Source organism: Pogona vitticeps, chromosome 1 (assembly GCF_051106095.1).
Source record: "Pogona vitticeps strain Pit_001003342236 chromosome 1, PviZW2.1, whole genome shotgun sequence".
Taxonomy (NCBI): Eukaryota; Metazoa; Chordata; class Lepidosauria; order Squamata; family Agamidae; genus Pogona; species Pogona vitticeps.
In genome coordinates, this window is record NC_135783.1 from 265,140,885 (window position 1) to 265,168,354 (window position 27,470).

Below are 27,470 nucleotides of genomic sequence, written 5' to 3' on the forward strand. Positions count from 1 at the left end.
TCAATAAATAAGTTCTGTTTGCATTCACAAGACCAGTGTTTTGACAAACTTCATTTATATTGTGGATTGAGGTAATCCACTGATGGCAGTGAAAGGAAAACACAACTAGAGCCTTTGTGAGGGCACAACACGTAGGTGCAACAAAGGGAGAATGCCACAGTAAGATTATCATTGATACCTATATCCCCTATACCAATCACTTAACTGGAAATTATAAGCTGCTGTATTTTGCAACCTCTAGCAGTAATCAACCTCCTCACTGTTAACAAATTAGAAATTATTTAGTTGCCCAATTACCTTCCTTCTTTTCAAATATTGATAAATGCACTATTTAAGACATACAGCTAACTTGAGCTTGTTTATTTCATATATTCCCTTAAAAAATCAATTGCAGAATTTCAACATATTCTCACATTCCCACCAAATTTGAAAATAAGTACCTACTTTCTGGTGCACTTTCTAGTACATCTTAGAATAACTGCAATTATTTGATTTAATTTTACTGGAGTTAAGTACCATCTCAAACTGATTTTTTTTTCTCTTATCCTTACTGACATAAATTTCAATATTCTAATATTCCATCTGTGTTTCCAACCATTAGTATTTATTTCTTCTCACATACTGAATTCCCATAACAATTTATATTAGTTCTCCTGATCTTCTGCGTCCAATAATATATTTTATATTTTACTATTCCTTTTACTACATTGTTTTCACTTTCACTTTCCTTCTGTAATATTTTGTAAATTCCCTACATTTACCAGTTGTTCTTTATTTTTAATTTTTTTCTAACCAATCCTTTATTCTAACAATTTGTCTATTAATAAATGCTCAACCAATAATTTTACATTTCTGGGAATTTTTATGATACAGTATGTCATGGCGAAACTGGTGGGAAAAATACTTTTTCATATCTATTCCAAATTGAGAGAATATTTTAAAGAAGAAATTTTCTATTTCTTTTAATTATATTTTTACTATATTTTAGTATCTTCTCTAATAACATTTACTAATAGTTCTATAACTAAAGTGAACAATACACAAAATGGAGGACATTCATTACTACTAGCAAAGCAGAGACCAAAGGTGTATCCACTGGGACTACATCAATTACAACATCCAATCCCGAATGGCTTCCAATCATTTTATTTGCCAAGTGCCATGCACATTGTTCATAATGGACTGCAAAGTGTTCTATATTTTCCTCTTATGGGGCAAAGAATAACAAACCCTTGATCACTTGAAACAGCTCTGCTGGACAACTCTGAGCAGATGCAGTGTTGGCAAACAATAACAATTTCTTTGCTGCCAGCAACATCATGGAGTATACTTTCCAAGGAGCTCTGCCAGAAGATACAGCAACTGCTAAGAGTTATAAGTATTCAGGCAGGAACAAGCAGCAGCTTATGTAAAGGTCCCTCAGGAGCTCACCTTATACTGTATCCCACAGCTCCAAAGCCATAATGTGGAAGACACTTTAAATTTGAAAGTGACAGGAATTCTTACTAATTTCATTATTACATTCATGTTCATTATTAAAAGCTTCATACATTTGATTATTCAGTCATTGACATTACATTCATTTTGGCCATCCCATTCATTTTTATTACAATCTTTTTCTTTTCTGACTCTGGTCTGGTCAACTAAACTGAATTCACACAGGGAAACAAACTTTTCAAGTGCAAATTCACAGCAGATCAATTCATATTTTTCTCACTGATGAGTTGCACTCTTCAGATAAAGCAGTATGCTTAAGACACATGAAAGCACAATGCTGTGAAATCAGATTTATAACAGAGGCAACAGCTGTTTTTAAATGACTGCCTATGTTAAGTCATTTAAAGCAAGTGCAATTATGGAATTCATTAGAGAGGATTATAAGGAATTTCAAGTATAGTTAACTTTATTTAAAAAAAAAAAACACAAAACACTATTTCCAGAAATGATGAGACAGAACAATAACATTTCTGATTTGGGGAAGTGAGGGACTTTTAAACCAAAATACATGGAGATACAGTGGGGTCTCGACTTACGAACTTAATCCGTATTGGAAGGCAGTTCTCAAGTCGAAAAGTTCTTAAGTCGAATCTGCATTTCCCATAGGAATGCATTGAAAACCATTTAATCCGTATCTGCTCTTTTCATCCATAGAAACTAATGGGAAGCTGCTATTCCGCCTTCTGCCACTAGAGGGGGATAATTTTTTTCTTTTTTCCTTTTAACCTAAGATGACTTAGCTTTTAAAAAAGGGGGGGGGAAGAGTTCATAACTCGAATCTAAGTTCGTAAGTCGAGTCCATATATTCCTATGAGAGCGGTTCGTAAGTCGAAACGTTCGTATGTCGAGCCGTTCGTAAGTCGAGACCCCACTGTACATGGATAAGTGCTACCACAAACCATATACAGTCACAAAAATGTAAACCAATTCTAAAACTGCTTCTATCAAATTATATACATTTCCATCAGCTGAAATCCAAGAGGAAGGACATGGAAAGTATTGATCAGGACTTAGATGAAATGTGGTCCAGCAACAGGGAGAATGATTATCATCTTTTCTTTGGTCATGTCTGATAAGTTCTAACAGATGAAAATAGTCTGAAACTTAGGGAGAAGTTCAGTCTTTTTCTCTCCCCGTCTCCTTCCTTAAGTTTCAGAATTTTCAGCTAAGTTTTTCACTTTTTTTCTGCATAGTGATAACAAAACATCTTATAAATGCTGTTCCCTGCATGAACTTTAAATGATTGAGTTGACACTGGAAGTATGAATCTTGCATGATTTGGATTAACAGCTCCAAACATAAAGAAGAACATTTTGTTCAGAAATATTTTGCTTTCATCCAAAAATCAAGATTTGTAAGGTGAAAAAAAACCTTGCGTTTAAATTAATACCAATTATGATTGAGATATATTTAATCTAGAGGTGTATACTTTTACAAGGCTTTCTTACTGTAGCAACAATGCTGATTAAATATTATTCTGACCAGAGTACAGAAAAATATTTTATTTCACAGTCCTGAAACAACATGATAACAGTCTTTAACCATATTTCTGCTATATAATGTTGCTTTAAAAGCAGTACCTTTTCAACTTCATTTTGGGAGAGAGAGAGAGAGAGAATACTACTCATAACAGGCTGTTAATAGAAGTTAATATATACATTTAGCAAAGAGGAATTAGATGCAGAAAGATTCACAGATGAGCCAGAATTTTAAGGAGGATTATCTAATGTCTAAAATAAAATAAAATAAATGATCTCAAAGGGCAGGGCTTAGATCACTTTCTCAAACCTAACAAACATTAAAGTCTACTATGGAAAAGATAATTTAGAATTGTATATCATGTTGAATAAAATAGATTTAATTTTGTAATTATTTTTTACTCAATCATGCATCAGTATATATTTTATCTGTATCATTCTGTTTTTACAGTGTGCAAGGGTCTGTAAAAAACGAACAAAAGACAGGGAAAAATGATTAATTCAAAATATGATCATGGAGAAGGGCTTTGCAGATTCTATAGAATGCCAGAAAGACAAATAATTGGGTTCTAAATCAAATTGAACCTGAACTCTCATCAGAAGCTAACATGACTAATGCATGCTGTCATCCTACTGAGCAGTCAAGGTTCATCTGAAAACACAATACAGTAATGCTAGGAAAAAATGAAGGTAGCAGTAAAGAAGAGAGTCTAATATGAGATGGATCCAGACTATAATGGAAACCATGCCCTTTAATTTGCAAAAATTGTGCAGAACTGATAATGATAGGGTCTCCAGGAGGTCAATAATGCATAGGTTCAATGAAAACTAGAAAAAAAACAAAGTTTGTAGAAGCAACACTTCATCTTCAAGACAGTGGGCCTCAGGCTTGTGCACTTCCTCCACTGCTTTACAGCTTCAAGGGCTTAAGACATATTCAAATCACCATAGTCCAAGAGAAAAAGGCAACAAACAGAGAGATATGCTGATATGAAACTGCCTGAGGAAATATAAACAATAAGAATCCTTACGTCCTGGGGTAAGGGGTATCACATTCCCAGGGGTTACAACAGCAGAGTCCAATAAGCCAGTCCAAAGTCAGCAATTCAGGGAATGCAAAGCTGATTTGGTATTGAATACTACCAAAGCCAACTCACACAACATAGTCCAGGGTCAGAGGTCAAAGCCAAAATGCACAACGTAGTCCAGGGTCAGAGTCCAGAGCGAAGAGTCCAGAGAACAGGGTGCAAGGTTGTCAGGGGCATGGATACAAGCCAGAGGTTTGACTTGTTGCTTCCACAGATTTTCCGCCGTCTGAGAGCTGTTTATATAGTAAAGCAGCCCCTTGAACTGCTGGAAGCCTTTTCATCCTGTCAGTACTCAGGGCTAGTTGAGCGGATGTTTCTGCGGGCAGCCTTCAAGTGATCCTCTGACCTTTGGGTCAAAAGTCTTCCCTGAAGCCTGGCCCTCAGCCTGTCTACTGGGGGAGGAGAATCTGAAGGCAATCCAGGTGTTTGTATTTCTAATTGCTCAGCATTCTCCTCAGCCACAGTTAACCCTTCAGGTTCCAGATCTTCAGCTGCACTCATGACAAGGTGCTGAAAATAAATTATTTGTAAAATTTGAGATTGCATGCCTACAACTGAATCTTTCTTTTTCATGGTGAATATCGTCAGGCATCTGAACAGGACAGAACTTGAAAGATGCCAGGAAAATCCATGAACCCATGTTGTCTCCCTGGAGGATGGATTAGGGATATGACAGTAGGATTGCCATTGCTCATAAAACCTATGGGTGCATATCCCCTTTTCTCATCCATGTGGAAAAAAATGACACAGCCCAAAAGAACTACAAAAAATCACATCAAACTTTGAAGCTCTGGCAAGGAAACTCAAGAGCTTTGGTGCTCAGATAGTCTTCTTGTCTATCCTATCAATACTTTGAAGAGGAATAGAAAGGGAAAGGGAAATAATCCAGGTGAATGATTGACTGCAAAGGTGACGCTGACATGAGGAATTTGGATTTTAGGACCATGGGCTATACTTCCTGGAAAATGGACTGCTGGTAAATGATAGGTTGCACCTCACAAGGACTGGGAATATGTTTGGCAACAGCATGAAGAGTTTCACCAGGACGGCTTTTCAATGAATTGGAAGAGGGAGTTAGATGCAAGCTCAGAGATAAAAACAGGTGAAGACTTATGCACAATAAGAGGAACAGACCAAGTATCTCTAATGGAGATATGCACACACTCACCTATAATCCTCATGGAAATGTATGAAGGAAAGCAGACCACAAATCACACAATCTCCTGCATCTATATACAAATGCCAGGTGTATAGGAAATAAATAAGAACTGGAAATCTTAGTTGAGAAGGGTAAGGATAGGGATAACTTAAACTTTGTGGGATAACTCCCATGATTGGAACATAGCAACATAGCAACTGAAGAATATAAATTTTCTTTTTTTAGGTACATTTTATTAGTTTATCACTATATTTACATTCGATTTGTGCTTATCAAACATTGTGTTACATGATTTGCTTAGAATTAATTGTTTTTTGCATCTCAGTGTCTTCCCAGTTGACATCTTTCCAACATTCAAACCATTCATGTACATATTTTAGTATATAATATTGGATAAAAATGTAAATGTAAATGTTCCCCTTGACAATTTTTGTCCAGTTGTGTTCGATTCTAGAGGGCGGTGCTCATCCCTGTTTCCAAGCCATAGAGCCAGCGTTTTGTCCGAAGACAATCTTCCATGGTCACATGGCCAGTGCGACTTAGACACGGAACACTGTTACCTTTCCACCGAGGTGGTCCTTATTTATCTACTCGCATTTACATGCTTTCGAACCACTAGGTTGGCGGGAGCTGGGACAAGTGATGGGTGCTCACTCCGTCACGTGGATTCGATCTTACGGCTGCTTGGTCTTCTGACCCTGCAGCACAGGCTTCTGCGGTTTAGCCCACAGCGCCACCACGTCCCTTTATAATATTGGCTACTATCATAATATTACTTTCATAATGTACAGTATTGTCAAGATCTAATAATATATTTAATAAAAGTAAATCCAGATCCATGCCCCAACCTTATATCTAGTTTAATTTACCTAAAAAGAAAACCCACCATAATTACGTCTTTACCCTGGTTAGTGCTCCCTTATTTCAATTTAATTCTCCTTTTTAATATAAAGGATATGCTCCTTTACAACTCCCAAAGTTAGATATATACATGCTTTTCAACATTAAGGCCCCCCTTCCTATTTTTCCCTATTTCATCTTTCTAAGTAATTCCCTCTCTTATTTCTCTTTTTTCACTTTTTGTTTCTGTCTCTCTAAGCATTTTGCCATCTTTTGTGCCCTCTGAAACCATTTAGTGCATCTGATTTATCTCCATTAGATCTTTATGCACTTGGTCTATCTTCAATAAATCTTCTGGGCTTTTTGAAATTAATTCTACTGATTTTCTCCCCTTGTCTTCCCTTAATACTCTCCTTGGATACAAGATTAAAGCTGTTTCTCTTAGGTTTTCCCCATTAATTTCCTCCAGCTCCTCTTTTGATTGGCATACATCATCCGGCACACACTCATTTCCTTTTTTGTTATTCCCTGTCTCTTGTTGACTATAATTCTTCTTCAACTGTTCCTTGAATAATTTTGCCTCTTGGTAGTGGGATGTCACTATTTCTAGGATTGTTTGAAGAGTAGATTTTGTTTCATCCCAAAATTGTCCTTGTTGTGCCATTACGTTCCAGCTGCCGAAGAGCTTAAGCCAAGATTCGAAAACCCCAAGTATCACAGTCCAGTTCGATGATTGTATCCATGATCTGATTGATCCCTGGCAAATTGATGCTAGGCAAACAGATATTCCAAGTCTCCAGAGTCAATTCAAAGAGTCCACTTTAGCCAAATAGACCTGAACCAAAATTTAAACCCCCAAAATACCAAGGCACAATTCAATGGTTGTATCCGTGGCCTGATGGCCTAATTCCCACAGGTTTACGCCAGCTAGTCAAACACAAACACTTCCAGCTCCAGGGGCAGTTTCAGAGGATCTACTTTGGCCAAATAGGCCTGAACCAAGGTTCAAAACCCCCAGATTTCACAGTCCAATTCAGTGTTTGTACCCATGTCCTGGTAGTCTAGTTCTTGTAACTCTGCATCAGCTAAAACCGAAATTACAAGTCCATGGAAGTGGTTCCAAAAAGTTCACGTTGGACCAATATACTGATTCCCAAGGTACAGTTAAGAAAAATCCACTTTAGGGTTAATTTGTCTATGTTCCCGCCAGTCATGAAAAAAATCAAAAGGAAATAAAAAAACAGGTTTCCAAGCTTTAAACAGCAGTAGAGTATTCAAGGTCACTATTCTGGGCATTCTGCCAAAAGACTTCATGTAGCCATAACATAGGAAGATTACTCCAGACATGCTGCTTAACTGATAATAGCTTATGAGAAAAGTTTCTTAAGATTTATAATGCCAAATTAATACCCAACTTCTTAAAATATATTTTAAATGTATTTAAATGAGTAGTTAATGTTCCAATAATCTTAACATTATCTTCTTTGCATCAACTATCCCTCTCTCCAGATTTTTCGCCACTCTATAAATGATGAGATGATAGGAGATTCTTATTTCTGTATACAGGAGTTGTCTTCTCCAGGGATAATCATAAGCAATTAGTTGTAAAAATATATCTCATCCGATAATAACACTGATGTTGAATAGCTGATTGTTGCTTCTCTTTTTGCCGGCTGCCGACGTCTGGCAAGAAAGCTTCCCAGCTGCTTGTTTCTGCCCGTTGGCTGATTGGGGAGTTTCTGGATCAAACGGGGATGACCACTGTCCCCCCCCTGTGATCAACAGGCTTCCCCCCCAATTTACCACCTCTTTGGCGTGGTTTCGACACCCTGGGGTGTCCCAAACAGGTCAGACTTCAGCCCAGGGGACAGAGCTCCTGTCCTCCTCCTGCTGTCTCGTCGCGGCATCAAGCCAGTCTTCTCCAAGAATATAAATTTTCAAAAAGAAGAAAAAGAACAGAAAAGGAGGTGGTGTTGCAGAATATGTCAAAAATACGTATTCCTGCACAGAAATACAGGAAAACAAGCTTGGTTGTCCCATCAAGAGCATCTGAATGAATGTAACTGGGGCAAAAAACAAAAGAAATGTGGTAGTTGTGAATCTACTACTGACCATCGAATTAAGGGGGTGACATGAATGAAACCTCTGAAAAACAAATTTCAAGATTTTCAAATGTAGATCACAAGCTGAATATGAGCCAACGGTATGACGTGGTTGCAAAAAAGGTCAAAGCTATTTTAGGCTGCATTTACAAAAGTATAGTCTTTGTATCCAGTGAAGTACTAGTTCCCCTCTATTTGGCACTGGTTAAACCTCATCTTGAGTACTGTGTCCAATTCTGAATATCACACTTAAAGAAGGATGCCAATAAAGTGGAACAGATCCAGAGGAGGGCAACAAGGATGATCAGGGACTGAAAACCAAGCCCTATGAAGAAAGACTAAAAGAACTAAGCATGTTTAACCTTGAGAAAAGAAGACTGAGGGGAGATACGATTTTTGTTGTTGTTTAGTCGTTAAGTCATGTCTGACTCTTTGTGACCCCATGGACCAGAGCACGCCAGGCCCTCCTATCTTCTTGAAAGCACTCTTCACATACTTGAAAGGTAGCCATACAGAGGAGGGGCAAAATCTGTTCTTGATCATTCCAAAGTGTAGGATACATCATAATGGATTCAAGTTACAGGAAGCCAGATTATCAGGGAAATATTAGGGAAAACTTTGTAAGTGTTAAATCATTATGACAAATGAATCAGTTACCTCAGGAGATGGTGAGCACTCCAGAACTGGAGGCAGTAAAGAGAAAATTAGACAATCATCAGTCAGATATACTTTAATTTGGATTCATATATCGAATAGCGGGTTGGACTTGGCGGCCTTATGGGCCACTTCCAATATAATCAAGGATTATATTTTTAATATACGGAGAATGAACCAAGTAAGCACAAGTCATTCCAATAATGCAAAGAGTATCAGCACTATTCAGAGGTGCCAAAACAATTAATGGTTAATAACAATATATAAACTAGATTGCAAAGCTCAGAAGAGAAGTACCGTATTTGCCGGCATATAAGGCGATTGGGTGTATAAGACGACCCCCCCCCCAACATTTCCATTCAAAATGTAGAGTTTGTTATATACTTGCGGTATAAGACTACCCTCTCTTCCGCATGCGTGATTCTGCTTTGGCTGCATCATGGGGAGAGTTCGTTTTGCCACTTTTGGTTCCTTTCATTGGGAGAGAGCGAGGGTTTACTGGAAGAAGGACAGCATCGGCGCCAAACAGCTGACTGTCGGGAAGCAGCAGAGAGGCGGCAGCCATTCTGGAGAGGCGGCAGCCATTTTGAGAGGCAGCAGCCATGTGGTCATCTCAAAATGGCTGCCGCCTCTCTGCTGGTTCCCGTCAGCTGTTCAGTGCTAGAGTCAGGCTGTTCCCAGGCTACCAAGGAGGAGCGGGCTACATCTACTCGGTCTTACTACCAGGTAAGTGACTTCGCTGGGAGAGAGGGAGGGTTTGCTGGAAGTGCACCTGGCGTATAAGACACTCGCCCCACTTAGAGGCATGTTTTTCAGGGCCAAAAAGCCATCTGGTACGCCGGCAAATACGGTAGCACAAGAAATGGATGAATGATTGGAAAACAGATTTGGAAATGTAAAAAAATAATTCTCAAAAGGGTAGTGTCTTCTCACAATGACAAAAGATGAGAATTCAAAACCTGGAAGAAGAGCCAGTTTGCATCTTCGTGAAAAGAATAAGAATTATTTTATTTATTTATTTATTTGCACAGAAGACATTTGTTTCCATATTCCTAAATACAAAGACTTCATCCTCCATGAGGGAAAATAGAATGAAGCTCTGGAGCACTGCTGGTGAAAACATGATGAAGTTATTTTGCTGAAGCTATAATGGCCACAATGAGAGAAGCTAAGATAACCATCAGAGTCCACGATGGAAATAATATAAAATTGGATGGTGAGAATTCTACTTTTTTACTGATGGACTTTTTTCTGGATATTTAAAAATACTTTTATTAAGGCAAATACTTACTCAATTTTAATTTTTTTTTATATTTCTTTTTTTCTTTTTCTTTTTTTAAAAGACTTTACTGTTGCCAGTCACCTTGGGCACATTTTAATGATAAAATAGGGTAGAGAAGTACTATATAAATAAATGTATATATGTTTCAATCAAATATATAAGAAATCATTCACCAAAATGTTATTCACAATCCAAAGTACACTTTAAAATCCCCACCATCAAGCTTCTGCTTGATATCAATAAATAGGCCAAATAGATTTGAATCCTCCTTGGAAGGTTCTGACTTGTTGACAACTATACAAGACTAATTTAGTGGGAAGCCCTTTTCTGTACACATAATGAAATTTCTAAATGGATTGTTTTTACTGTATGCTGTTCTCATAATATGACTTCAGCTTAACCAAGTATTTACTCAATTAAATTCTTGGAACATATCTGAAAACATTTTCTTGACAATATGATTGCTGCAAGACACAGAAAATATGTTCTAAGTATGTACTATTACAGAAACTCCCCAATCAGCCAACGGGCAGAAACAATCCCCTTCATGGATTGCTGCCTTGTCGTGGCGAAGGGGCTTGAGTAACTCAGAAAAGCTATGGGCTATGCCGTGCAGGGACACCCAAGACGGACAGGACATAGTGGAGAGTTCCGACTAAACGCAATCCACCTGGAGTAGGAACTGGCAATGCCACTCCAGTATCTTTGCCAAGAATGCCCCATAATCAGAAACAAAAGGCTAAAAGATATGATGCTGGAAGATGGGACCCTCAGGTCGGAAGGCGTCCAACATGCTACTGAGGAAGAGTGGAGGACAAGTACAAGTAGCTCCAAAGCTAATGAAGTGGTGGGCCAAAGCCGAAAGGAGGCTCAGCTGTAGACGTGCCTGGAAGTGAAAGGAAAATCCAATGCTGCAAAGAAAAATACTGCATAGGCACCTGGAACGTAAGATCTATGAATCTTGGGAAGCTGGAGGTGGTCAAACAGGAGATGGCAAGAATAAACATCAACATCCTGGGCATCAGTGAACTAAAATGGACAGGAATGGGTGAATTCAGCTCAGATGATTATCATATCTACTATTGTGGGCAAGAATCCCGTAGAAGGAATGGAGTGGCCCTCATACTCAACAAAAGAGTGGGAAAAGCTGTAATGGGATACAATCTCAAAAATGATAGAATGATGTCAATACGAATCCAAGGCAGACCTTTCAACATCACAATAATCCAAGTTTATGCACCAACCACCACTGCTGAGGAGACTGAAATTGAACAGTTTTATGAAGATTTACAACACCTTCTAGAACTGGCACCAAAGAAAGATGTTCTTCACATTCTAGGGGACTGGAATGCTAAAGTAGGGAGCCAAGAGATAAAAGGAACAACAGGGAAGTTTGGCCTTGGAGTGCAGAACGAAGCAGGACAAAGGCTAATAGAGTTTTGTCAAGAGAATAAGCTGGTCATCACAAACACTCTTTTCCAACAACACAAGAGGTGACTCTATACATGGAAATCACCAGATGGGCAATATCGAAATCAGATTGACTATATTCTCTGCAGCCAAAGATGGAGAAGCTCTATACAGTCAGCAAAAACAAGACCTGGAGCTGACTGCGGCTCTGATCATCAGCTTCTCATAGCAAAATTCAAGCTTAGACTGAAGAGAGTAGGAAAAACCACTGGGCCACTCAGGCATAATCTAAACCAAATCCCCTATGAGTACACAGTGGAAGTAAAGAATAGATTTAAGGAACTAGATTTGGTGGACAGAGTGCCTGACGAACTTTGGATAGAGCCTCGTAACACTGTGCAGGAGGCAGCAACAAAAACCATCCAAAAGAAAAGGAAATGCAAAAAAGCAAAATGGCTGTCCAACGAGGCCTTAGAAATAGCAGAGAGGAGAAGGGAAGCAAAGTGCAAGGGAGATAGGGAAAGTTACAGAAAGTTGAATGCAGACTTCCAAAGAATAGCAAGGAGAGACAAGAGGGCCTTCTTAAATGAACAATGCAAAGAAATAGAGGAAAATAACAGAAAAGGAAAAACCAGAGATCTGTTCAGGAAAATTGGAGATATTAGAGGAACATTTCATGCAAAGATGGACATGATAAAGGACAAAAATGGGAGGGACCTAACAGAAGCAGAAGACATCAAGAAGAGGTGGCAAGAATACACAGAGGAATTATATCAGAAAGATGTGGATATCCCGGACAACCCAGACAATGTAGTTGCTGACCTTGAGCCAGACATCCTGGAGAGTGAAGTCAAGTGGGCCTTAGAAAGCCTGGCTAACAACAAGGCCAGTGGAGGTGATGGCATTCCAGTTGAACTATTTAAAATCTTGAAAGATGATGCTGTTAAGATGCTACATTCAATATGCCAACAAGTTTGGAAAACCCAACAGTGGCCAGAAGATTGGAAAAGATCAGTCTACATCCCAATCCCAAAGATGGGCAGTGCCAAATAATCCTCCAACTACCGCACAATTGCACTCATTTCACACGCTAGCAAGGTTATGCTCAAAATCCTACAAGGTAGGCTTCAGCAGTATATGGACCGAGAACTCCCAGAAGTACAAGCTGGATTCCGAAGAGCAGAGGCACTCGAGACCAAATTGCTAACTTGCGCTGGATTATGGAGAAAGCCAGAGAGTTCCAGAAAAATATCTACTTCTGCCTCATTGACTATGCAAAAGCCTTTGACTGTGTGGACCACAACAAACTATGGCAAGTTCTTAAAGAAATGGGGGTGCCTGACCACCTTCTCCATCTCCTGAGAAACCTATATGTGGGACAGGAAGCAACAGTTAGAACTGGATGAGGAACAACTGATTGGTTCAAAATTGGGAAAGGAGTACGACAAAGCTGTATATTGTCCCCCAGCTTATTCAACTTATATACAGAATACATCATGCGGAAGGCTGGACTGGAGGAATCCCAAACCAGAATTAAGATTTCCGGAAAAAATATCAACAACCTCCGATATGCAGATGACACCACTCTGATCGCAGAAAGTGAGGAGGAATTAAAGAACCTTGTAATTAGGGTGAAAGAGGAGAGTGCAAAAAACGGTCTGAAACTCAACATCAAAAAAACTAAGATCATGGCCACTGGTCCCATCACCTCCTGGGAAATTGAAGGGGAAGATATGGAGGCAGTGACAGATTTTATTTTCTTGGGCTCCATGATCACTGCAGATGGAGACAGCAGCCACGAAATTAAAAGACGCCTGCTTCTTGGGAGGAAAGCGATGACAAATCTTGACAGCATCTTAAAAAGCAGAGACATCACCTTGCCGACAAAAGTCCGAATAGTCAAAGCTATGGTTTTTCCTGTCGTGATGTATGGAAGTAAGAGCTGGACCATAAAGAAAGCAGACCGCTGAAGAATTGATGCCTTTGAATTGCGGTGCTGGAGGAGACTCTTGAGAATCCCCTGGACTGCAAGGAGAACAAACCTATCAATTCTAAAGGAAATCAACCCTGAGTGCTCACTGGAAGGACAGATCCTGACGCTGAGGCTCCAGTACTATGGCCATCTAATGAGAAGAAAAGACTCCCTGGAAAAGACCCTGATGTTGGGAAAGTGTGATGGAAAGAGGAGAAGGGGACGACCGAGGATGAGATGGCTGGACAGTGTCTGCGAAGCAACCAACATGAATTTGACACAACTCCGGGAGGCAGTAGAAGATAGGAGGGTCTGGCGTGCTCTGGTCCATGGGGTCACGAAGAGTCGGACACGAGGAAACGACGAAACGACGATGTACTATTATATCAAAAATAAGGCCAACTGCAGGTTGTTCAGTTTGGTATTTCTATCCTTGTTCTTCATGGTGGTCACAATGTTATCATCTTGTTTGCAAAAGTAGCAGCATTCAGTTTTTCTGATAATATGTAAATCTAAAAAGGCTGGTATTCTCCCATATGGCCCTTCATCGCAGAACTATTTTCAACACTTTCTGTTGTAACATTCTGCTTTCCCATACGGAATCAGAAAATCCTAGTATATTTATCATTTTCCATACAGCTGCTGTAATATTTAAGTTGAAATAAAGAGAGCAGTGTGATCCTTACTAGCAGATTGTATGATTTTTGTTAGTGGCCTATAAATGTATCACCTACTCTTGTGTTTGCAACACTGAAATGATTCATTATCCATTTCATACATGCATAGCACCCCCACTTATAACCTATATGAAGAGTGCACAGATAAGGAACATTCATGGACCAATGCATATGGCAGAAATCTTGTAAATCTTAGAGCTATTGTGCTGAAAATCACATGAGTAGTATCTTTTCACCAGCACTGCAAACTTCTCAAGAATCATGTACGCTGGTTTTCAAAGACATCCAAAATGAATACCACACTGAAGACACACATGAACATAGAAATAACAGTCTACATTGTTATCTCCATAGTACAGCAGAACTGACATTATGAATTGTCATACTAATGTAAATAAACTGGAAAAGAATTCTTACTATAGAATCCCACCAATCTGTATTGCATAGGAAACGTGGTCTAAGAAATAACACTGAGCAAAACATTACCTGTATGTGTCAGAGTAAATTTTGTACTCCAGATTACACAGCTGGAATAAGTACTTTTTAAAAAGCTAGTATTAGAGAACACAAGCATAAACAACTATATAAAAAAGAGGTTACTTACCTGTAACCATAGTTCTTTGAGTGGTCCTCTGTGAATTCACACATATGGGTATTGTCTGCACCTGCGCTGACTCTCTCGGAAGATTCTAGAGCTAGAAGCAACAATTTTATGGTGTGATCCTCCACAAGGTATATGCTCCTCCCATCCACCATCTTCCCCAGTTCCTGAATTTTATCCGCTGGGTATGAAGGAAAGAATTAATTAATTACATAATTAACTCATGACGGATAGAGAGGAAGGATGGGCGGGTTGTGTGAATTCACAGAGGACCACTCAAAGAACTACAGTGGGGTCTCTACTTAAGAACTTAATCCGTATTGGAAGGTGGTTCTCAAGTTGAAAAGTTCTTATGTTGAATCTGCATTTCCCATAGGAATGCATTGAAAACCATTTAATCTGTATCTGCTCTTTTCCGTCCATAGAAACTACAGTGGAACCTCTATTTAAGAACTTAATCCATTTTGGAATGGTGTTCTTAAGTGGAAACGTTCTTAAGTTGAAGCAAAATTTCCCATAGGAATGGACTGAAAACCAATTAATCCATTCTGGCTGTTTTTTTGTTATGTAGAGGTGCGTTCGTACATTGAAGCATTAGTTCCCATAGGAACTAATGCAAAGCTGGTTAATACGTACTCTACCACTAGGGGGAGAATTTTTTTTAACCTAAGATGACCTGTTCTTATCTTGGATTTCTGTTCTCAAGTAGAAGCAAAATTTAGCAAATGGAGCTGTTCTTAAGTTGGATTGTTCTTAAGTAGAGACGTTCTTAAGTAGAGACCCCACTGTATGGTTACAGGTAAGTAACCTCTTTTTCTTTTTCGTGGCCTCTGTGAATGCACACATATGGGTGACTAGCAAGCTGCACTTACTGGTTGGTGGGTCGTCATGGTTAGAAGGATAACAGGACAGCTCTGCCATATGCAGCATCTTGGCATGCTCTGACGTCGAGCCGGTAGTGCTTGACAAACGTGGACGGTGTGGACCATGTAGCAGCACGACATATGTCAGGAACCCCGGTGCCACGCTGAAAGGCAGTAGAGGTGGATAGTGCCCTGGTTGAATGCGCTGTCAAATGTTCTGGAGGGGATTTCCCCAACAAGTTGTAAGCAAGGGAAATAGTCTGTACAATCCAGCGTGCTATGGACTGAGAGGAGGCTGGGGCCCCTTTGTTTGGGCCGTGAAAGCAAAGAAAAAGTTTGTTGGACTTTCTGAAAGTTTTTGTCCTTTCGACATAGAAGGCCAGGGCACATCTGACATCGAGGTTATGGAGCATATGTTCCAGGGACGAGGAAGGAGATTTGAAGAAGCACGGTAGTATGATGTGTTGGTTGAGGTGGAAGTTGGAGACCACCTTCGGGAGAAAGGAAACATCGAAATAAAGAGTCACTTTATCGGATAAAGGGAGGATTATGGATAAAGGGATAAAGGGAGGATTGGATAAAGGGAGGATTGGCTCAGACAGCTGCAAGCTCGCTAGCTCGTTTGGCTGATGTGATTGCAACTAGGAAGGCCGATTTAAGGGTCAGAAATTTGAGGTCAATGGATGCCATGGGCTCGAATGGAGGCCGCATCAAGGCACTGAGAACCAGCTGCAGTTTCCACTGGGGGGTGATACGTTGTTGAGGGGATGAATGTTGTTAAGCCCCTTGAGGAATTTCTTGACAGTTGGGTGAGAAAACAACTTGGAGGAAGGGGAGTTGTCCGGCTGATGGGCCATAATGGCTGACAGGTAGACCTTCAGCGTGGACTGGGAGAGACCAAAACTGAAGAGATGAAGGAGGTAAGTGAGTAGGGTCTTCAAAGAGACAGGTATAGCAGGTAAGTCATTGTCATGAGTATATTTTAGAAAGTACTTCCATTTGTTTTCATATAGGAGAGTAGTGGAAGGTTTGCGAGCCCAAAGGAGAACATTCATGACGTCGGGAGTATCCTCCAAGCTGCAAGACTGAGAGAGGCGACGTTGGGGTGAAGGACGAGGCCGTGGTTGAGCAAGAGGAAATCTGGGCATAGAGGAAAATGGAGCATGTCCGACAACATTGAGACCAGGTGGGTGAACCATGACTGGCGGGGCCAGTACGGGGCTATCAGGATCACGTTGGCCCCGTCTTGCCGGAGACAGACATTACCCTCTGAATGAGAGGTAGAGGGAGAAATATGTAGAGGACATTGTGAGACCACTCCATCAGGAATGCATCTCCCAGAGAGGCGCTGTCCCTTCCTGCTCTGGAGCAGAATCGGGCACACTTCTTGTTGGCACCGGATGCAAAGAGGTCTATTGAAGGTGTGCCCCATCGCCGGCATAGCCGCTGAAATATGACATCGTTCAGAGACCATTTGTGAGTTCTCATTGGAAGCCGACTGAGCCGATTGGCTAAGGTATTGTCATCGGTGGAAATGTGGATGGCAATAGAGAAAACATGGTTGAAATAGCACCAGTCCCAGAGGTCGACAGCTAGGTAGAGCAGAGAAGGGGAGTGGGTGCCTCCTTGCTTGTTGACACAGAAGAGTGCAGTGGTGTTGTCTGTTGCCAGCTGCACTACCTGACCTTGGATCAGGGGAAGAAAGGCATGGAATGCTTTGCTGATTGCCAACAGTTCTAGATGGTTTATGTGAAGTGGTAGCTCTTGTGTTGACCAGAGCCCTTGGACTGTGTGCTGAAGACAGTGAGCACCCCATCCTGTGGGGCTGGCATCGGTTGTGACCTCTATGGAAGGTCACAGGGGGGAGAAAGGTCTGCCGATGAGAAGGTTGTCTGGACAGATCCACCAGTCGAGCTGGGAGGATAGTTCTGGTGTTACTAGCAGTAGAGAAGATGGAGAATCTGTGATTCAACCAGTCATCGATGTAGGGATAAATGTTTATTCCCTGCAGGTGGAGGAAGGCGGCTACCAGTGCCATGCACTTGGTGAAAGTCCGGGGGCAGCAGAGAGCCCGAATGGGGGGCACAGAATTGGAAGGCGGTGCCATTGAAATGAAATTTGAGGAAGTTTTGGTGGTCCGGATGAATGGAGACATGGAAATAGGCGTCCCGCAGGTCGATAATTATGAACCAGTCTCCCTGCGAAAGAAAGGGATAATAGAGACCAGTGTGAGCATGTGGAATTTACGGGGAGATATGAAACAGTTGAGGTGAGTGAGGTCAAGGATGGGGCGGAGTAACCTCGTCCTGCAGGGCAGAGGAGTAGGGGGTGTACTGAATGAACCCCAAGGGAGGCAAGTTGGAGAATTCTATAAGGTAGCCAGATGCTATGATAGATAGAACCCATTTGTCTGATGTAATGGCTTGCCAATGATGGAAAAATGGGGCCAGTCTGGTACAGTTCAGTGGGCAAAGAGAAATGTCAGGAAAGGGAAGCAAAAGTAGTTGTCAATATTGCTTACCCTTTCACTGTCCTTTACAAAAGGATTGACATTTACAAGGTAGGCTTTGAGGCCGGTACGATGCCATCTAAGGTTGAGGGGCAGGTAGGGACCTGTCTGTTTGATGGGGTTGGTACTACCTGTAAGGCTGGAACCTTTGATTCTGGTATTGCTTGGGGTGAAACTGGCCCGAGCGGTAAAAGGGTCATTGATAGGAGGTAGAAGGCTGAGTAGAATAAGAGCGCGCAGTCTTGCACTTCTTATGGAAGTCCTCCATGGTGTCATCGGTTGTTGAATTGAACAGGCCAGCACCGTTAAAAGGCAAGTCCTCGATTCTTGACTTGGTGTCATGAGAGATCGTTGAGGACTTGAGCCAGGCATGGCGTCAAATGGAAATAGAGGTAATCAAAGTCTTAGAAGCTGCCTCAGCGGAGTGTCGCACCGCAATCCTCTGGTACTTGGCCAGAGAAATGGCTTGAAAATGGATATTGATGAGATCAGATCTCATGGGCTCAGGGGCTGTATCAATCAGAGGAAGGACTTGGTTCCAAAGATGATGCTGAAAGGCGCCCTTGGTTGCCTGGTAGCTAATACTTCTGAGGAAAAAGGATTGCAATGAGTAGACTCGTTTCGCCAGTGTGTCAACTTTTCTGCCATCCTTATTGGCAAGGGTAGGTTTGGACCTGGCATGGGTTTGAGCCTGACTGGACTCAACGATGATAGAATTAGGCACTGGATGCTTATTGAGGAATTCGGCAGACACCATGGGTCCTATAGAGGCCATCGGTACGGCGAGAGATTTGCACAGTGGAGGGTTTTTTTCCCCAAGTGTCCTTAATAAGTTGAAGGATAGACTTGTTGAAGGGAAGACTCAAAGGAGTGCGACGCTCCTGGTTGATGTCGTCGAACACCGGGTCGGCATCAGCAGACGGGGCTGTTCGGTATCGAGCTGCAGGGCTTGTACCATTTGGAAGATAAGGGTAGAGTAGGAAAAGTAGTCGTCCGAAGAAGGCGAATCATGGCTATCCCTCATATCTGGAAGTGGAGGAGGCAGCTCAGGCTCATGGGAGGACTCAGGTGTTGTTCCTCCGAAGATGCAAGGAAGCCTGGAGATGAAGGGTAGTCTGACTGACTGAAACCCTCTGTCAAGGGGGCTTGGTGTCGTTGAGTCGGCAGGACCTCGAAAGGGTCTTGAGATGGCATCGGGTCCAGCATTGGAGATGCAGGACGTGGGGGTAAGGCTTTGCGAGCCTTGTCTCGCTTCCGAGGTAGTGAGGTCGGCTTAGATGGGGCAGAAAGGCATGCAGATGAAGCTGAAACTGCCAGAGCAGAAGTGGACGCACGGAGGCAGTTCGAGTCCATAAAGGGGGTGGCATGGGAGAGTTCCGCCGTTCGAGGCCGTTTAGCCTGTTCGGACTGATACCTTTCATACAGGGCTTGCCAGATGTAGAGGTCAAAACACTGATACGGTACCATGGGGAAGGGGCAGAAATCGCCTTGCGATGCCACAGACCTCGGTGAAGAGAGGTACTTTCGTTTTTCCGTTCTCTTCCGCGGAGAAGGGGAAACCTCCGGATCGGATGCCGAGCTTTCAGCTGCCCGCCCTGAGTCAGGGTTGGAATGGGCCGAGGCCGGGCTGGACTGTGGCGCAGCCGCAATGAGGCCAATGCTCAGAGTTTGAAGCAGCATCATGGGAGGGCTGCGACATCATGGGGTTCCTCTCCATCCGAGGCTAAATCAGGGGCTTCTCTGGAGGACAGGGGAAGGTAGAGAAGGCTGAGGGGGTTCCACGTGCGGAAGCCTGTCCTTCCTGAGCTTCTTAGGAGCAGGTTTAGGCTTTTTATTTGGGCCTGGGTCATGCGCTCGAGATTTTTTAGAGGAGGGCAACTTGTGCTTACCAGACAACTTTGTTTTCTCAACAGTGTCCTTAGCTCGTAGCACGGACGTAGAGTCAGAGGTAGACTGGCCTGTTGGAAGTCTATTGGCTGAGAGGGCAGGAGATCTAGCAGCCTCCGAAGAAGTAGTAGTAGGATTCATGGCCGTTTGCCAAAGGTAAGACCAAAGTCTTTGGAGCCTCTGCTTAAGTGCCGGCTTGGTTAGGTTTTTACAAGTGGGGCACGAATGGGTCGGATGTTCCTCGCCCAGGCAAAAAAGGCACTGGCTATGACTGTCGGAAAGTGTGATTTTATTCGCACAAGTAGTACAACGTTTGAAAGGAGATGGCGAGGCCATAAGCAAAGAACTAATGGGGGGGGAGGGGAAGGGGGAAAGGGAAGGGAATAAAAGCCGTGGGAAGCCGATTAGGCAAACAAAAAGATGTAGAGGATCACTAAATAGGCAATAAAACTAAAGATAAACAAAAGTTCAAAAGAGCCTAGAAAAATAGCGAGAAGGCAAATAGCGAAGCGCTCTGTTCTTCCTGAGAACCGTTCAGCTCGGCGGAAAAAAGGAACTGGGGAAGATGGTGGGTGGGAGGAGCATATACCTCGTGGAGGATCACACCATAAAATTGTTACTTTTAGCTCTAGAATCTTCCGAGAGAGTCAGCACAGGTGCAGACAATACCCATATGTATGCATTCACGGACACCACGAAAAAGAAGTAAATATTTTATGATACAAGGCAACATTAGAAGTGCAGTCTTGAAAATAAAGTATACCAAATCAACTAAGTGCTGAAGAACACTATTGAGAGTGTTGAGAAATTTTGTAGGCATTATTTTTTCCCCTAGAATTTTTCAGAAATCTGTACAGTGGGGTCTCTACTTAAGAACTTAATCCGTATTGGAAGGTGGTTCTCAAGTTGAAAAGTTCTTATGTTGAATCTGCATTTCCCATAGGAACGCATTGAAAACCATTTAATCTGTATCTGCTCTTTTCCATCCATAGAAACTACAGTGGAACCTCTATTTAAGAACTTAATCCATTTTGGAATGGTGTTCTTAAGTGGAAACGTTCTTAAGTTGAAGCAAAATTTCCCATAGGAATGGACTGAAAACCAATTAATCCGTTCTGGCTGTTTTTTTGTTATGTAGAGGTGTGTTCGTACATTGAAGCATTAGTTCCCATAGGAACTAATGCAAAGCTGGTTAATATGTACTCTACCACTAGGGGGAGAATTTTTTTTAACCTAAGATCACCTAAGGTTAAAAAAAGAGCAGGAAAGTTTTTTTTTCCTGTTCTTATCTTGGATTTCTGTTCTCAAGTAGAAGCAAAATTTAGCAAATGGAGCTGTTCTTAAGTTGGATTGTTCTTAAGTAGAGACGTTCTTAAGTAGAGACCCCACTGTACTATTTTAAAAAGTAAGGTTTTAAGAACAATGTTTGTTTGCGTGGTTTCTCACAACAAAACAGCATGTCATTACTGACTGTGAATACCTCTTCTCTACCATCATATTTTGAATGAAGTCAAGTAGCAAGGATTGATCATTATGTAACATTTCATGACATAACTGGTGATTATTAGAGATTTAAATTACCGAAAGAACTACTGCAATGAGAAAGTTATTTCTTACTGTCATTCCCACTGTATAATATACTGGACTTGACAACAAAAGTAAACCTCTAAGCAGATTATAAGGAAACTACAAATGAACAACTTACCAATTCTATTCCCTGTGGAAAAGGAGTGTCATCCAAATCGCTTACAGGAAATCTCTGAATTATTTTTCCCAAACCTTCCCCTGATCCTATGAAGGGACAAAGGAAAAAAGAGAGCATAAGCATCTAAAACAAGTTTGCGAGCATCAAAAAAGGTTGTCCTTAGGATGATGATATCGTATTTTCTTCTGCCCTGTATAAAGCAGTTGCTAGTTGGTCACCTTCATGACTGTATCAGGAGACAGGTATCTAGTTGTCTCGTGTGCTCCCAGAGGCATCTAGTGGGGCCACTGTGGGATACAGGAAGATGGACTAGATGGGCCCTTGGCCTGATCCAGCAGGGCTCTTATGTTCTCATGACTTTGCCAATGTTGTATTAAACCTTATTTTTAATTTTTTTAAAGAAGATGAAAACGCAGAACTGCATGAAATGCAGCAAAGAGTACTGAGAAAAAGCACCTTCACTTATACATGACAGCAGAGAAAAGTCAAGTTTGCATTGCTGTTGATTCTTATTCACTCATGATTTTCCTGCATTCAGATTAATGAGTCTTGCATTATGCCTCCACTAATTGACATAGAGATTCAACTTAATCACTGCAAATCAGATATCATATGAAAGAACTAATGTACATCAAAACTAACTTTATTGTATTGCATATTATTGCTTTATTGCAGCATTCAACCCAATGGCTTAAATCTGTGTAGGTTTTGGAAGTGAAGAAGTTAAGAAATTATTATAAATGTTATCTTCTACACACTGAGTCCGCGAAACTCAGCATAATGCTAATGGAGACTTTTTAATTTACAACAATTTACATCTGAAAGCTGTATCACTTGTGTAACAACAGGATTTTGGCCAATGTTCTATTTATGAAAATGCAGTTCCATGGAAATTCAGTACTGTACTTTGATGTGGTCTTTATGTGCTTAATCGAGATAGGGGTATTCATAGTCTCCCTGAGCGACTGCTGAGTGGCTAGCTCAGCGGCACTCTGGAGCGATTGGAAGGAAGAGAGGGGCTGGTGGCGGCGGAAGTGTGAGTGGACGGTCCAGCCCCAGGGGCCAGACCCTCATTAACCCCAGCTACATAGGGATATTCGTATTCGTACATGAATATGAAAACCTCCATCTCTAGTACTTAAAGCATTGTAGAGGAGAAATAAGACTAAGGGGGGAAAATACCAGAATGCACACAATGGCCAGAATCCAGTTGGTAGAGCTGTGCCTATCTAATGAAAATGTAAAACACTTTTTAAAAATACATTCTAGTTCTATTCAGTATCTGTGAAAGACTTCCTTCATGCCAGTTATTTTAAGTTGTCTGCATTGCATAAACATATTATTTACATTTCAAAAGAGTACATACTGTATCTTCACATTTAAACCAAACATTATTGCTGAATCTATTTGCAAAACAACCTTTAAAAAATTCAGATCACAAATTAATTCCCACCACCACAGCCACATTCAAGATAGGGACGCATAATTGTACCAATTCTTGTACCTTAACTTTCACCTAAAGTGAATACTGTACTACATCATAATCGTATTAGTAACGTGGTGTTGAAGCACTGAAATGACACCACTAGTTACTAATCACAGTTTTATTCAGAATTCAAAAGACCCATGCAATTGATTCTGGGGGAAAGAAGTTCTGTGGTGTTTAATGGGCTTAGTACTAAGTAAGGGTGTTCTCTCTCTCTCTCTCTAATCACCTCAAGGTTAGTGATCTTTCAGGACCTTCCTTGCGTTGTTTTTAAAACAGGCCTCATTTCCACTCCCAAAATACTTTTTTTTCTGAAAACCTTCCCCATTTTGCCATCTGTTAGATTTGGGAAGAAAATTCACTATTTTGAGTTAGTCTATGTGGTGTAGTGACAGACTAGGACTCCTGAGAACTGGGTTCGAATCCTCAACTGGCCATGGAACCTCACGGGGGGGGGGGGAGAGTTGAAATGGTAAAAACACTTCTTAAATATCTCATTTACCTTGAAAGGCACATTAGGGTCACTATAAGTCAGTTCCGACTTCATGGTAAAGAACAACAAAATGCCATTCTAAGTCACTTCTAGTTTTGAAAAAACAAGCCAATCAGCCTAAAACAGATCAAAACAGCCAAAATGTGGTAAAACTGCATCACACAGAGAGCATGAAGGGGCTTATATTTAATGATGATTTTTTTTCACCATAAAAATTCTGGAGGGACAGCCTGGAGCCCCAACACAACTATCAGCAGCCTGTCGACCGCACTTTGTTCACCTGTACTCAAGAAACCACACTAATCCACAAAGAAGAGAGAATTTTAATTACAGTGGACCCTCTACTTACGGAATTAATCCATATTGGAACGGTGGCTGCAGGTCGAGGGTCCATTGACCTACAATGCTTTGAAAACCGATTAATACCATAACCGGCTGTTTTTGTTCCATTTTTGTTCCATTTTGGATTTTTTCTGGTCTGTAGGTCGATTCTCAGGCTGCAAGTCGAACCTAAATTTTGCGGCCAGAGAAGTCTGTAACTCGAAAAGTCTGTAAGTTGAGCCGTCTGTAAGTCGAGGGTCCACTGTAAGTCTTTGTCTCAAAATATGTCACTCATCAATCTGCTCCCACCCCGAGGACTGGTGTATCATTGAAAGTCTTTCTCAGGGAAGCACTTTCTATGATTGAATGGTGTCAAGACTGAGAAGCAAAACCAATGCAACACCAAGTAACTTCTGTAATTAAATGAGGAAAAAAAAAATTCCCACTGATTTCTATGTGGGTGCCACTATGGAAACTTCTTATCACTTTGACTATGCTAGAGCCACTGTATACCACATAAATATTCTATAGTACTTGGAAGAATCTTAACAGAAATATAGTAATATTTTTATATTCTATAGGAAGGATACAAATGTATGGTTCTTTTGATGGAACAGTTCCTATGAGCAGAAACTAGCAAACACAGCAATTCCCTTTCACCCCTGCTTCAAGGCAGAGAAATCCCCATAAGTAGTTGGTAGAAGAGCAACAAAATGCTACTGTGCAATTGTATGCTCTTTCTTCTTCATCCTGATATTAAAGGATATAGTCCTTTTGGATTAAGAAGAGAGTAAAGAGAGAATGTACTACCATGTATTATACTGCACCAATCCCTGCTGCCTCCTCTGTAATACGTATACAATGGGCTCATTTTGGCTGACATTTCTGGCTTTGAAAAAGGTAGAAACTGGGTTGTGCAACCAAACATATGAGGAAGGAGGTTTAAAGTAACAACAAAACTGGACTGCAGCTTAGAAGAGAGTAAGCAGTTTCCCTGTGAGTACACTGTTTCCCCGAAAAAAGACCTAACCTGAAAATAAGCAATAGTATGATTTTTCAGGATGCTCGTAATATAATCCCGCTCCTTCGCACATACACACGAGTGCGCGAGTGCCCCATATGAGTGCCCGCTCCTTTGTCCACGTGCACAATAGAGCACACCCACTTCTCGCATGTGCACGACCGCCTTCCCCAACCAGTCCACGGGGTTAAAAAGATTGGGGACCGCTGATCTACACCATCTTTGTATACTCATTGTTTTGTAATTAACTATTTTCTTTAAATGTCATAAGCCACCTTTGGGTCCTTTTCTAAGGAAAAAGGCACAGTAAAAATATTTTAAATAAATAAATACATATTCCTATATAACAGGTCAGCTATTTCTTACTTTAAGATATAAGGCCATTTTTTAAAAAAATGGCTCAAATATCTCCATTTCCATTAAAAATGCAGCGAACACATCACACACACACATCACACACACACTTTTCAAAAAACATCAGGGCAACATACAGAACAAATTATCCTAGTATTTTGGCATATATTTTGATGACCTGTATTTACTCCTTGATCCAAGAAACAACAACTCACTACAAACTGTAATAAAATCCCAGCTGTGTAAATACATTAGATCATTGACTTTTAACAGTGTTCATCTGATTTCTACAGAGTCCTTCACTTGTCCGCTAGTCTCTTGTATTTAAAATCTCTGATGACACTATTTATCCCACACTGTAAATATGCACACGTAAGTGATTTTACATTCTGACACATGGCAACATAGAAGGTGTTAGAAAAAGGCATATGAAGATTTCTGTCAATAGCAAGGTTGGGTTCAAATTCAACAAAGGCTAATAGCAAGTTAAGAGAATGTTCCGTAAGTATTGGGAAGTACATTCCAAACAGCAACTCGCTGTATCAATCAGACTTATTTACCTTCAGATTATAATGGTGTACTAATGAAATCCTAAAATCTTGGACTGTATTTTCTTGGAACATATGTGATAGTAAAACATCCAAAACAAGGCTGGATCAAAATCAAAATTTCAGATCGTAATGTATTGCTAGATCTAAAGCAACATTTCAAACTGAATTTATGTAGAAACCTATGTATAGTTTATATAGAGTAAGGTAAAGGTAAAGGTTCCCCTTTTGAAATATCCAGTCATGTCCGACTCTTGGGGGCGGTACTCATCCCGTTTCCAAGCCATAGAGCCAGCGTTTTGTCTGAAGACAGTTTCCGTGGTCATGTGGCCAGCACGATTAGACACAGAACACCATCACCTTCCCACCGTGGTGGTACTTATTTATCTAATCACATTTGCATGCTTTCAAACTGCTAGGTTGGCAGGACCTGGGACAAGCAACGGGAGCTCACTCCGTCACGTGGATTCTGACCTTGCAGCACAGAGGCTTCTGCGGTTTAACCTGCAGTGCCACTATGTCCCTATTTATGTAGAGTAGATCTGACCATTTAGGAACTGAAAAAAACCCTGTCAAATATATGGAGGACTTTGGAAACAATACATTCATAAAGTTCATCAACATCCTCTGGTAGATGTGGTCAAACAGGAATGGATGAATTTTAATCATGTTACTGATTTTTATATTTTAAATAAGTATATTGTTTTACTAATACAATTTTGTTATATTTAAATGTTGTGAAGTGGAGAAGACAAGTGTGCCGTCCTCAGAGTCACAGGACACTGTGACAGAGAGTGGATATGCAGAGGGTATATTGATAGATATAGAGCCAGAGGAAGTAATACCTGGTCGACCCGCGGAAGTATGCCTGGTAGACGAAGGAGGGGAGGAATTGGACTTGATACTTTGGGAAGATATAAAAGGGGGTGAAGAAGCGCGCGTTTTTAGTTGGGACGAAGATGGAGCGTTAGGAGGAAGCGTGAGTCGGGGGTACAAACGGATCCCATGCTCGAGCACGGTGCGGCTGCCGAGATCCCACAGACCTCCCCTAACCTGCAGTGGGGAGGAGGGTTGTTGCCCAATCCTTCTTTTCCTAACATCAAAGCCAGAGGATTAGACCCACTAGAATGGACGGTGGTCGTTTATCCCCACAACCACCCTGGGGGGAGGAGAGTGATCCGTCCTGGTCCCTCTTTCCAACAGAAGCCGCCAGAGGGGGATTGGGCTCGCCACCCATGCTGTGGCACGGTTTGCGCGGTACGGAGTACCCCCCTGAGGCCGCTGACCGATTGGGAACGTTTTAGCCCAGCACCCTTTTGAAGAAAGATGGTTTGTTACCCAACGTTAAAGTAAAGAAATACAAAGTGTTACTGGAACTCAGTTTATTGGATCCGTTTGATTCTGTTGAACTGAGCGCGGTTAAGAATAAAGAAGTTATGGTTGAAGGTTCTGATCAGCCTCCTACTCTTTTTCCCGCCTTTACCACCAGCGCGCCCCCAGCTAGAGATGAATCCCATTACAAA

The 27,470-nt window shown here is 41.3% G+C and overlaps 1 protein-coding gene across 6 annotated transcripts in view; it reads right to left on the bottom strand.

The window, feature by feature from the left end:
• SBF2 (SET binding factor 2) overlaps nt 1-27,470 on the bottom strand; it is a 402,592-nt gene that overhangs the window by 275,794 nt on the left and 99,328 nt on the right. For 4 of the 6 annotated variants that reach the window (XM_020789925.3, XM_020789927.3, XM_020789926.3 and 1 more), the window contains exon 2: nt 21,725-21,810. In XM_020789925.3, coding sequence (XP_020645584.1) covers nt 21,725-21,810 — 86 coding nt within the window. Of the gene's footprint in view, nt 1-8,821; nt 8,848-14,763; nt 14,855-21,724; nt 21,811-27,470 lie in introns of those variants that run through there. The other 2 variants (XM_078383930.1, XM_078383929.1) reach the window with 2 other exon arrangements.